General features: G+C 35.7%; 1 protein-coding gene across 1 annotated transcript in view; it reads right to left on the bottom strand.

The window, feature by feature from the left end:
- The window catches only part of LOC136029012 (uncharacterized), a 48,658-nt gene that overhangs the window by 15,905 nt on the left and 19,018 nt on the right, over positions 1-13,735 (bottom strand). The window contains exons 5-8 of the mRNA XM_065707068.1: positions 12,529-12,908; positions 10,992-11,136; positions 4,811-4,957; positions 3,260-3,487 (exon numbers count right to left, since the gene is read on the bottom strand). Of these exons, the coding sequence (XP_065563140.1) occupies positions 3,260-3,487; positions 4,811-4,957; positions 10,992-11,136; positions 12,529-12,908 (900 nt within the window). The remainder of the gene's footprint in view (positions 1-3,259; positions 3,488-4,810; positions 4,958-10,991; positions 11,137-12,528; positions 12,909-13,735) is intronic.

Here is a 13,735-nt window from a genome sequence, read left to right as displayed (position 1 = left end):
GTTGAATTTCCCCTTTCCCAAAAAATATTGTTTGATTTCATCAAATGCTTCATGAGAAATTTCATGCATACAAGAAAAAATAATACATCAATAAGCTTTAATTCCTAATAATATCAAATACCTCACTGGTGATTTTACTATTGTAAAAAAACAGCAGGATTATCAAGAAAGAAATGAAAGCCAAAACCCTCCCTTTTGTAAGGCCATAGTTAAAAAGACTTGTGAAACAAAACAAAAATTTGATAATAATAAAAAGCCCCAAAGAGGGACAAGGGATTAATTTTAACCTCAGCGAGTCCCCTTCTTGGGAAACTGCCAACATGTTAGACAAGTCTATAAATCCAAGGAGTCCAAAGTCTACTCCGTTTCTGCTGCAATATCTTATTCCCTATTTCAAATTGCTTTCCCCACGGCCACCCATTTGTCACACTACTGATGTTGAATATAACATTAGAAAGCCAAAAAACAGCATTCATTCCCCACAGATAAATTCATCACAGACAAATTTCACCCCCTTAAAATAAGCATGTTCAATGCAATTACTCACAGCAGTGAACCTCCTATGTTGTAGAAAAAAGAGTTTATTATCATGTTAGTGAACTCCCGTCTTCTGAAAGATAAGTAACATAATTAAATAAATGATTCGCTAAAGAAATTGACAACATATTAGGTTTTTAGCCACGTTTTTTATAACGCTATTTTCTAGTTTTATTTATGGTGTTAATTTGGACTGCAATTATGCAATCGCTTGTTTATTCACCTTTTTCCGTTTTTTTCTTCTTTTATTTTAGTTCGCTGTTCTTGGTCAACTTAAAGGTACAAATTCATTCTTACCATCCTTTGCAAGTTATGTTATAAATATCAAAACTCTCTCAATCATGTCGTCGCTATTATCAATAGTTATTTTAGGTCAGCGTGTGGCAAGGAAACCAACCATATTTTTTTTTTTTTTTAACGCTGATCACGATTCCTTTATGATCTGATTGAAGCATATTTCTATTTATTTACTAGTACCAAATACGATAGGCTTTGCAAAGCTTGTTGCAACCCTATTACGGTATACCCCCTTCCAGGGTATGGTAACGTCATCCAACGGTCAAACGGGCCAAACTCTCGACCACGACGATAAACTAATGACGGCATTTCTCGCGAACTCTTTTCCTAACAACTCACATGTATTCTTCCAAAGATCACTCAAGCAAAAATCTATAAACTCTGCAGACAGACTCCCTAAGCAGAGTTTTTGCATACTAAAAACTAAATCACTAGTTCTATACAACGAACTTTGCGTAGGGATGGACCTTCAATTGGCCTTGGCCAATCCGCTAAATTAAAGTTCAAACCAGTGGCTTCTTTCGAATAATATTATCTTTAATGGCCAAGACCAAGAAAACGAAAACAGAATTTAGCTTGAAAGCTTACATATTGTAAAATCACTAGCTTGGCAACGAGACTTAAACGTATAATTGAAAATTATACTATAGGCAAATCTAAGTAAATGTATTTACGGAAATGAAAACAGGTCATTTATCTGAAAAAACAAAAGAGCAAGGAGTGGAATATGCAAAAACAGGTTATGTTCCCAATTCAAAGATAAAACAACTTATTCTGTGCAAAACAAGTTAAATCCTGAACAGCTTTAAAAACAAGCCAGGCTCAAGCCCTGCTCACTGTTCTTTCCAACGATTTGGCATTTCTGTTCGGAACAGCTACTCAGTCCCTTCTCCATCGCCAATTTTCCAGGAAAAAATCGGAACCATTAGATTTTACAATACCAACGCTGGAACAAGCATCGGCTGGAAAACTATGAGCATCTTTGGCAATGATGTTTTCACAACATTGTCGGTTGATGTGTCTATTGTTAGTTTCTGAAATGGATGTATGGCAAAAAAAAAACATTCGTTTTCACTGCGAAGAATAGCTTAGAAGCAGGAATTGCTCAGCTAGCACAAAACGGGGGGGAGGGTGTAAAGAAATACTGAATAAATTTAATCTTAAGCGAAGACAGCTGGTTTTAAGAGCATCTTTAAGGAACATGTGATCATTTTTCTTGCAGAACAAATCATTCCTCTAAAATAACATTTGAGAAGGTTTCGAGAAATTGGAATCTACTGCGTCTAAATGTTAGTGAAGAAACAAAACCGATTGCTCAGAGGATAGAAGTCTGGCGAACATAGACGTCACTGGTGTCAAAACACACCAATTATGATCCTTGCCACAAGATGTCATAAAGCAAAATTACCAAAAATCATGATTTTAAAAGTTACTGTTCGTTGATTCCTTCTCTCTTGATGTTCAAACCTTAAACGATGATGATTAAGGAATTCTAGATCAGAGTACCATCATCAAAGGAAAGAAAAGGTTAGCTATTTACGCCGAAGGTCTTAAGATAGCTGCGTATTCACAATCACCATATTCTATTTCGAATTTATTTGACAAGAGTTTGAGCTAATTCAAGACCTGGTTCTTTCACATGACCTTTGATTCACCCTAACTACTACAAGTTTTATCTGTTGTCTTTAACGAAAGAAGGATCTTAATAAAAAAAATATATCTTCTTGAAAAAAGAAAAGAGCTCAGTAAGCAGATGGAGATCTAAGTGTCAAAATTAACCGATTCTCGGAGTGACAGCTATTTAAAATGTGAGCTCTGTAGCTTAAAGAACGAAGAGGGTATATATTTTTTAAAGAAAAAGATTCCCATATGCAGTAAACGGTTTTTGATTAGTAGCGGGTCCAAATTAAAGAAAAAGGGACGATGGCCAAAAATCAGCAAAAATACGGTAAAAATATTACACCGCACGCCTTAAAAGGTATATTCAAGAACCAACAGATTGTTAGGGTTTGAATTTTTATGAAAAAAAATTGTCAAGTTTAAATGATCAGTTTTGTTTAATTATTTCCGCGTTTCCACGTGGCAACAATGACAAAAATCTGGTTCTGCACTAAAAACTTCATAATTATAAAACAACTCTTTTCTCCCCCCAAAAATCACGGTTTTTAGTTATCAATAGATCAAAAAGATTTATTTGATGTTTACAGTACTTTAAGACTGTTCAACACATTTTTGGTTTCTAAGTTCAAACAAATAACCAAAATCTTCATCACAATTTAGCTAACTATGCAACATTTTTTTATGACAACAACTGGGAAATCATTTCACTTTCAAATAGAAACAAATTCCCAATCGTAAGAAGACAACAAAAAGCAAGAATACAAAAACAATTCAAGAATGTTCGAAATTGACCCAACAACGCTACCTTATGTATTTTAGACTCTTCGTGGGAATTTTTATCGTTTTTGTAGTAGAGTTTGCAGGGAAGACAGAAATTTGAGTCTTCTTCATTTTGATTTTCCTCTTTCTTGTCGATTTCAGCCTGGTCACGACGCTGTCTCTCTCGAAGCTTTTGAAGATAGAGCTTCATACGCATCGTAACATTGTGCAAAGCGTTCACATGTCGGCTCAAGTTCAAATGATTAGCGTAGTCCTAAAAAAGGAGAGAGATGAAAGAATTCTTCGAAAAGGAAGGTTATTAAACCATATTATTAACATACAAGTCACCAGTCCAGAAGTCCACACGATTCAAAATAGCGGTTATGAATAGCCTCCAACTGAATCGTAATAGAATAGTTTCAGGGAATAGACAATATTTAACAGCGGATTTTTCAGTCGTCCTCAGGACTGGAGAAAGCTCAAATTAGCAAATTTATATTAATTAAGGATTTTTAGAGAAAGATGGAATTTGAAAAAAAAAATTTCTCAAGCCTTCTTGTTTTTAGTTTACATAAATAAAACTAAAAGCTTTTTCTGTAGCACTAAGACTAATGAGAATCATACGGTTTCTTTTCCTAATATCAACTATACTCTCGCATCGTAGTTCAGATGCTCCCAGATCAGACCAAACTTGGTACAGGAGAACTTATTGTGAATTACAAGCAATACCATTCTTATGCTTAATTATTCCGAAACACGATTATTATTTCAGGCTCCTATATTTGTTCCCGTGACAACTCGTGTTTTTACAACTTTTTGGATTTAGCAATATTTACATTTTTTCTTTTCAAAATATATGCGTACTTAACTGTTTATAACAAACAAATGAAAGACTTATCTTGTTTTTTCCATGTCAATGTTTAATTGATCCTGGAACGGTTCCAGGTCTCTAATCACTGCCAAAAAAAAATTTTTTTTTTTGATTGAATGCATCTTACATTAACCCGATCACTTTTGACCCTCAGAAAATAAAAATAAACTTTCAATTTCCAATTGAATGATCTCTCTCCTAGGTTTCTATGCCCCTTTTATACAAAGTTGCCGGGGAAATAAGTGTCTGGAAGAGACTCCACTCTTTACTAAGTACCCCGAATTGGGGCAATTCAACGATAGGAAAAAAATTTTGTGGAATCTTCAACTTGTCAACGTGCAAGAATACAACTTGTAAAATTCGAGAATTCTAGCTTTACATAAGGCAGTCCATCCACACGGAATAAAATGAGTGCACAACAAAACTGGACCAATATCAAACACAAGCAGTTAGTCAACAAAGTAAGGTTTTCAAATGCAAGTAAATTGTAATACTGAAAACCAGAACGAGAACAAATTTTTACAACAATCGATTCCGTTTCACTCACTATATTTTCTACCGCCTTTGATTGATAAGGATAGTTGTTTAAAAAAATGGCCTTGTCGATTGCACGGGGTAACAATATATAGATATGGTAATTGATTAATCGTCAAAACTTTGCGCTAATCGCCAAGACATGTCTTTATACCAGTTAGCTTCAGAATAATAATAATAATAAAAACATACCTTAAATGTCACGCAGCGATAGGAGCAGTGAGGACAGATAAGCTTGATATATGTTTGGGAGCCTGAGCGTGTGCCAGTAACTTTCACGACAGTCCCAGAGGATTTAGTAGGCGATACCGGCGTGGTTTTTTCTTCGGTAGTTTTGTCCTAATGACAAAAAAAAAATTAGAAATTATTATAAGGAAATATACAAAATACCTGGCTGCACACGCACCTGTTATCCATTGAGCTGATCAAGCAAGGAGCCGGAAAAATAGAGGTCTTACAATAGGTAATCAAACAGTATGTGGTTGCGAACTGTAATTAAGGAGCGACTCAGCTCAATAGTAACCGAAACTCTAAAAAACGGAATTTTAATATCAATAGATAATCAAAAGAATCAGCTTATTATGCTAATTCCAAATTTGACCGTTTTTGGAAAAGGGGGAAAACTTCTAAAATATCCAGTGATCTTAATGAAAATCAAACCTTTAGATTCACCTTACCAGAGAAGTTTCAAGCTCCGATATACAAGAATGTGAAATTTTGCTATTTTTGCCAGAAGTAAGATCACGGATACGTGTTTATTTTTTTTTTTCGGGGAAGATCGTTTTTTACGAGACAGAAAAGATTGGAGGGATCTGGCCTACCTTCCACACCCCTTTTCCCCCAACGATACTAGAACAACATTTTGAGATAGCCATTTTGTTCAAAATAGTTCAATGATCACATAATTATGTCTTTGGAGGTAGTCCGTGGAGAGGCATGTAATTTTTCCCATTGTTTACGTACAGTATCTGTTATTGGAAACTATAGACATTTTTTCAAGGGAGGGGGGTTCCATAGGGAGAATGTTCTTTGGAAAGGAAAATTTCTGGGTTTTACACTGAAGGTATTTGACATAATTCCTATACAAAATTATTTTTAATTGTCTTACATTCTCTTTGCCAATTCTATTTTGCACGAAGAGATGTTCCGGGGGGAATCATCTGGGGGCTATTTTCTGCATGTTTTGATTTCGGGAAAAAATTTTCACGGAAGGGCGTATTTCCAGAGTGATCGAGAAACAGATTAGAAATCAAAGTCTTTTTATAATGAAAGTATGCAATGGGGAGCTTTTCGGGTTGAATAGTTCACAAGAAATTTTACAGGGGAGGCGGGAGGGGATTGCTACAATTTAAGTTGGATAAAATTTCCACAGAGGAGTTTCCCGTAAGAGAAGAGAAGGTATATTTCATGGAGAGTAAGCCAGTTTTACAGGCATTATTTAAACAGCGATCAGAAATTAAATTTTAAAAAACAAGTTTTTTAACTGAAAGTAAGGAGTAACATTGAAACTCAAAACGAAATGAAATTATGAAAGATTCCAATAATCACCGAATTACTCGTGATAATCGTCATGTCGCCAAATATAATCCTTATATGTTTAAAAAATTTGAACGTGAAATAAATGTCGAATGTTGGAAATATATGTACGGTAAAGTATCTATATAAATACATATACAAGGGACATGATTGTGTTTCAATAAAGAATGTCGAAAATAAATAGTGCATGGTTAGCAATACAGCAGAAACCTATATGGAAGGACACTGCATTACACCAACTAAAGCCTGCAGGCGATTATTTAGTTACGATATCCAAAAAAAGAGTCATGCCGTTCAAAGTTTAAATATTCATTTGCCTGGAAATTACCTAATGCAAAATATCAGCCAAGCCCAAGAAGATTTGGTAGATATTTGACAACAAGACTCAATGTTGGAAGCGTATTGTCGACACAACAATACGTTAAAACAAGTGAAAAACTCAGAATTTCTCTATTATTGGAAAATGCCTGAACACTAGATGGAATGGAAATACCAGTACATTGGAACAAAGAATCCGTCGATTGCGTGACATTGGACGAATCCACAACGTAAATTTTGCGGCATATCCTGATTGCTTCTATTCGCGTGTATTTTTGTATCATGTGAAGAATGCAACAAGTTTTAAAAATTTTACAACAGTTGATAACACTGTTTATTCCACATATAAAAAAGCTGACCTGGATCATGGCCTTGAATTCGACGATAAACTGCGGTTCGACGCCCTGGAAGAATCACCACTGTCCAAAATGCCCTCTATAATGCGAACACACTTCACACAGATTCTTGTTTTTGGCAATCCTACAGATCCAAGAGCTCTCTGGGAAAGATTCAACAATCAGTTGGCAGAGGATATTTATTACAGTAAAGCGTGTATATCGCATTGTTACATCCAAGTTAAATGCGATGGCAATAGAAGGTCGAACTTTTAGTGTTCGGGTGCAACGATATGGCATGGACAACATTGACACCAACGAAAATTACCAAAACTTAGAATTTCTAAATTCTAGTGAGTCAGCTGTTACTCGAGATAGTATGTATCGGAGTATGCAAGGAAAACAGCTTGAAGTTGTAGACAATATTTTACATGCTGTCAATGATCCTATTTATGTTGGGAAAAAATGTTTTTCTATAGACGGACCAGGCGGTACCGGTAAAACATTTGTTTAAAAGACCTTGTACCGCATTCTGTATGGAAAAAATTATGAAGTACAATGTATGACTTATACAGAAATAGCAGCAACTTTATTGTCATTTGGACTAATAACACACAAGACCTTCGGCTTGAAATTTCCACATTCCTCAGATTCCGTTTCCTGTAGAAGACCTGGTTCAAGCAGAACTTTAGAATTGACTCAAGTAGATGTTTTCCTACTTGACGAAGCACCTATGCTTCCCAAGTATGGCTTACAAGATCTGGATCCATGTTGCGGTCCATTGCAAATCTAAACTTGTCATTTGGTAGGAAAATTTAGTTGTTGGAGGTGATTTCTGACAGTGTTTACTAGTTCAACCCCGAAGCAACCGCAGTGAAACACTTGATTTATCAACAAAAAAGGCTATCTTTGGAAGAATTTCAAACATGTTTCCATCGAGAAAAATATGCGGGTCGATCCTGAACAGGAAGCATTTGCAAATTACATCCTTGAACTGAGAAATGGAAATCTTCCTGAAAATGAACTTAATGAAATTCGAATTACCGTATGACATAATTCACAGGGGCAATTCAATTAAAAAAGTATTTGGAGGATGTTTGTCTAAGCAAATTTTCCATTTAAATCGTCGATCGCCTTCCAGGTGAATACAAATCGTACACAAGTTACGATTCTGTATAAGATGAAGAAAAAGGAGGAAATTAATTTATTCTAGAACTCCTCAATTCAATTGAAACAGCAGATTACCAGCGCATGACTTAAAAATACAGAAAAATACGATAGTTATGCTTTTGCGGAACTTGGATGTTTCAGAAGGGATGTGTGATGGGACTGAATTGTGTAACAACATAATTAAGGCGAATGTAATTACTGGGGAAAATCAGGAAAAGAAGTTCACATATCCTGAGTTAAGGTGGACTTTAGTAAAGGTCAACTTGGATGGACTGTTCAACGACATCAATTTCCACTTGAACCCGTATTTGCCATGATTAAACATAAGTCGTAAGGGCAAACTTTTGAATTTGTTGGCGTCGACCTTAGTACTTCAGTTTTTAAACATGGTGTTACATGTTGCTTTTTCTCGTGTGAAAAGACAACGTAGCTTAAAAGTTCTGCTACCACCTGAAAATGAACGAAGAAAATATAACAAAGTGTGGAAGGATACCCTGACAACTACCAACGAAACGTCTTATTGTTAGAGTGATATTTCTTTTATGGCACTTGGTATTTACCAAGTGACATATAGCGATCGCAAATTCTGTTGGTCTGTCGGTCTCGGTTTTGCTAATTTGGGTAGATCCAGATAAGCTAGGACGATGAAATTCGGCAGGCGTATCAGGGACCAAACCAGATAAAATTAGAAATAGTCCTTTCCCCGATTCGACCATCTGGGGACGGGGGAGTGGAGGTACGGTTAATCCGGAAAAATTAGAAAAATGAGGTATTTTTAACTTACGAACGGGTGATCGGATCTTAATGAAATTTTATATTTAGAAGTATATCGTGTCTCACAACTCTTATTTTAAATCCCGATCGGATCCGGTGACTTTGGGGGGAGTTGGAGGGGGAAACCTGAAATGTTGGAAAACACTTAGATTTGAGAGATCGGGATAAAACTTGGAGGCAAAAATAAGCACAAGTCCTAGATACGTGATTGACATAACAGGAACGGATCAGCTCTCTTTGAAAGTATTGGGGGGAGGGGTAATTCAGAAAAATTAGAAAAATGAGGTATTTTAACTTACGAACGAGTGACCGGATCTTAATAGAATTTGATATCTAGAAGGACTCGTAAACTCAAACCTCTTATTTTAAATCCCGACCGGATCTATTGTCATTGGGAGGAGTTGAGTGGGGGACCGGAAATCTTGGAAAACACAGAGTGGAGAGATTGGGATGAAACTTGGTAAGAAAAATAAGCACATGTCCTAGGTACGCTATTGAAATAACCGGGCCGGATCCACTCTCTTTTGGAGAGTGGGGGGGGGGGGGCAACTAATTCGATAATTCAGAAACATTAGACAAATGAGGTATTTTTAACTTACGAACGGGTGATTGGATCTTAATGAAGTTTAATATTTAGAAGGACCTCATGTCTGAGAGCTCTTATTTTAAATCCCGACCGGACCCGGTGACATTGGGGGAAGTTGGAGGTGGAAACCAGAAATCTTGGAAAACATTTAGAGAGTAGAGATCGGGATGAAACTGGTGGAAAAAATAAGCACATGTCCTAGATACGTTATTGACATAACCGGACCGGATCCGCTCTCTTTGGGGGAGTTGGGGGGGAATTTACTAGTTTGGGCACTTCCAGATAAGCTAGGACGATGAAAGTTGGCAGGCGTATCAGGGGTCAGACTAGATTAGATTAGAAATATTCTCTTCCTTTATTCGACCATCTGGGGGGGGGGGGCGAGCAAGACAGATGAGAAGAATTTTATTTGTCGATTAAACGAATGATTGTTCTTCTTAAGTATGGCTTGTGGTCTTGGGGTGTGATTCTCACTTAGGGTACGAGAGTTCTCAGGTTTGAATGTCGGACCGGCCCCATTTTTACATGAAGAAGATCCGAAACTAGATACGTGATCAACATAGCGATCTCTGAAAGTTGGCAGGCGCATCAGGGACCCGACCAGATTAAATCAGAAATAGTTGCTTCCCCGATTTGACCATCTGGGGGGAGTGGAAGGAAGGTTAATTTGGAAAAATTAGAAAAAATGAGATATTTTTAACTTACGAACAGGTTATCGGATCTTGATGAAATTTGATATTTAGAAGGTCTCGTGTCTCAGAGCTCTTATTTTAAATTTCGACCGGATCCTGTGACATTGGGGGGAGATGGGAGGGGGAAAACAGAAATCTTGGAAAACGCTTAGAGTGGAGAAATCGTAATGAAACTTAGTGGGAAGAATCTCTTGGCTCTTCAGACCTCGTCACGAGTGCCATATGAGCTCTTGGCTCCTGTTTTTTAAGTTAATTAAACGATTAATAATTACAATATATATTACATCATTGACATTTCAGGTCACAAGAACGATCTAAATAGGTAGGGACTTTAAGGAAGAATTCATATTTTTTACAGGACGGTCGTAACGAACCTGTGCTGCCATCAAGACAAAAAGAAGTGTCTCACGTCTGCAGGTAGAAGACAAGCGACAAAGAGAATCCATATAAAGAAGCATATATATATATATATATATATATATATATATATATATATATATATATATATATATATATATATATATATATATATATATATATATATATATATATATATATATATATATATATATATATATATATATATATATATATATATATATATATATATATATATATATATTATATATATATATATGAACGCGGGGGCAAAGTGGAGTTTCTTTTCTTTACAATGGTAAAAAAAAACGCGATCTCTCAGACAAACGCGTAAAATTGCAGCCAGAATGTGTTTTTCTAGTTTCTAGCCCCTGGTCCATTGAGAACAGAATGTTCAAGCGTCTATACATGATAGATCGGCATACATACCTTTTTAATAACAAGAGCATAAAATTATGCAGTCTAATACAAGTCTGAATAAATCTAAACGGCAGTTACAGTGGCATAACTGCTGTATATTCTGTTACATTTATATTTGGCAGAATACCAGTAAAAAAATAAATTATAAAAAAATGAGCACGTACCCCCACTTCATCTTTGATCTCCTCTTTCACTTGAACTGCACTCGACTCCGACTCGTTCCTTTTTCTTCGTTTAACCGAGGTTTCTTCGTCACCTTCCTCAGTTATTTCTTTGACAGCCTTTTCTGCCTCAGCTAAGGCCTCTTCCCTATTATTATCAAAAGCTAAATTAAAAATAGGAAAAGGAGTAAAAGGAGAAAAAAAGTTGCTCACAACATACCACCTTACTTATTTCTATATGTAATTCTTCTCCACTCATGTTTTGCGACTCGATGCACACCTTCCGGTCTCCATTTGCGAATTATAAAACGTATCTTTATTTTTTATCGCATTAAATTTATTTGTATTCTTTAAAAGCGGATGAGGATATCAGCTTCCTAAAACTAAATCAAAGTCCTCAAGATAAGCTGTCACAATGTACTAGATCCATGTACATTCTATCGCTATTTATTGAATGGGTGATCAATATCAAAGCTCTGTGCAATAAGGCCCAATGTGTTAATACAACTTAAAGACTTTCTGTATACATAAACAAATATTTCCTATGTCTATGTCTTTTGCTTTGCAACATATAGAAGAAGAAACAGAGCTTAGTATCTATTTAGCTGCGATTGCTGCATCGTCACAGTTTGCACTGCCACCATCTCATATTCTTTGGACATAAACGTGTCTCTTGGTTCATAAATGATTAACAAAATCAAAAGAATGTTGCATTTAATCAAACTTGGTGAATTTTCGACAGGAACAATATTAGGATGTACGCAAAAAGATACTGTGCAGACTCTAGACACTTCTTCGCAGCAGGTATTCCACATTCTCTTCACAGACATATAAAGAGATGACGGTGCATATCCTCAAAAGTTAACTTTAAAACTAAATTTTAATATTAAGTAAATTTAAAATCCTATGGAAAATCTCAAATTTTTTGACTAATCTCGCCTGTTTGATATCATGACGAAAGTACGTTGGTTAGTAGTATCCTCATATGCATATACTTATCATTTTTAGATAATGCATATGTCTCTAATTGGCTTTGTTCTCTGTATCGATTTTTAAGTAAATCTTTGCATAAATCGATATTAGCCCGGTCAGTCAATACATTTTTCTGAATAATAGCAATAACAAAAGAAGGTAAAGCAGAATAAGTAGTTATTTTTGGCTCAAGATATGAACAAGGTACCCAACCGCTCAATTTATTGCCTTTCTTTTTCTGATTTTCGAAAAACGCAATCAATTTTTTTTTCTAATTCCATAATCAATGGTTATCTCATAGTCATGTTCTTGGGCACTTATGGAGAATTGGAATCAAATTAATATATGCTTCAGCGGTCTTTACATCACTTCATAGATAATCCCGAGACTTTCCCCTTCTGAACAACGTGACCAAGGAAATATGCTCTAAAGTCCCTTAGCAGCTTGATTCAGAAGACAAACAATGGCATACCGGCTCTTGGTCCATAGTTCGAAACTAAAGAACATTTTCGAATGAAACAAACATTCTTACAAACGAAATTGAATAAATATTCATCGTTTTGATTACCTTTGACGTCTAATTATATGAGCTCTCTTGATAACTCTTCCTCTTCCAACACCCCGCCTGGGTCTTATTGTTTCACTTGTTCTATAAGTAGATATTCTTGGTCGAAAAGATGATCGCATGCCCCCCCTTACACGTAAACTTGAGCCACGATAAATTCTTCTCGGGGTCTTAAAGGTTGGTCTAGCAGAGGACAAAGGGGGCTCATATGCCACCCTTATTGGACTTGGTCTCGGTGGGCGCTCTTCATATCTATAGCCTCGTGACTCAGGTCGTGGTGCAAAAGAGCCTGAGCGTGAATCATCATGGGGCGGATATGGGCGCTTGTAACCTGACGCACTTCTTTCTGGAGGATGACGGTCATAGCTCCGGGAATCATAAACCTAGGTAATTGATATAAATTTTAAGACAATGCACACTGAAAAATCAGAATAAGAAAAAGAAAGAAACAGTTTACGCTAATAATTAAAGAACCAATCACATACTGTCATTTCCAGGAATGTTAGAAAGTTTTCTCTGTTGTCAAAACATGAGCTGGATTTTACAAATCCGAAAAGTGCTCCTGCCTTTGGCCTTCCTCTTATTAGTAGATGAGTACTAGTGCATTTTCGAAGTCCAAGGAAACCTATACTCGACATTACTGCCTCAAAAAAAAATTTTTTTTTTCTTTGAAAATTTTAAATTCATAATGAACCATCTTATCAAGCCAAATGAAAGGTTGTTCACGGATAAGACAGAAACTCTACTGTTTATTTCATCTAGATGATTTAATTTGTTCCCATTTACGATTTAACCGTTCCTCGTAAGGCGTAATACATAAACTACTGCATAAAGAACGCATATATATATATATATATATATATATATATATATATATATATATATATATATATATATATATATATATATATATATATATATATATATATATATATATATATATATATATATATATATATTATTTCAAACCCCATATAGCTCACACCCGTTCCCTCATCCTCCGCCAGTCTTCATTCTTGCACCAGATTAACTCATATCTTCCCCAAGATGTTATAATTTATCTTTGTTATGTTATCCTTTTTCCTTACCTTTTTTATTGCTGCTCTGTCTGGGCTATTACTAATAAATATCTTGTGCTCACTCCGAAGAGTCCAAAATAAGGCAGTGAGGGCTCCTTTTCGTCTCCCTCGGCTTTAGCCTTTCTCTGATC

Source organism: Artemia franciscana, chromosome 1 (genome assembly GCF_032884065.1).
Source record: "Artemia franciscana chromosome 1, ASM3288406v1, whole genome shotgun sequence".
NCBI lineage: Eukaryota > Metazoa > Arthropoda > Branchiopoda > Anostraca > Artemiidae > Artemia > Artemia franciscana.
This window is presented reverse-complemented; position numbering and strand designations above follow the sequence as displayed.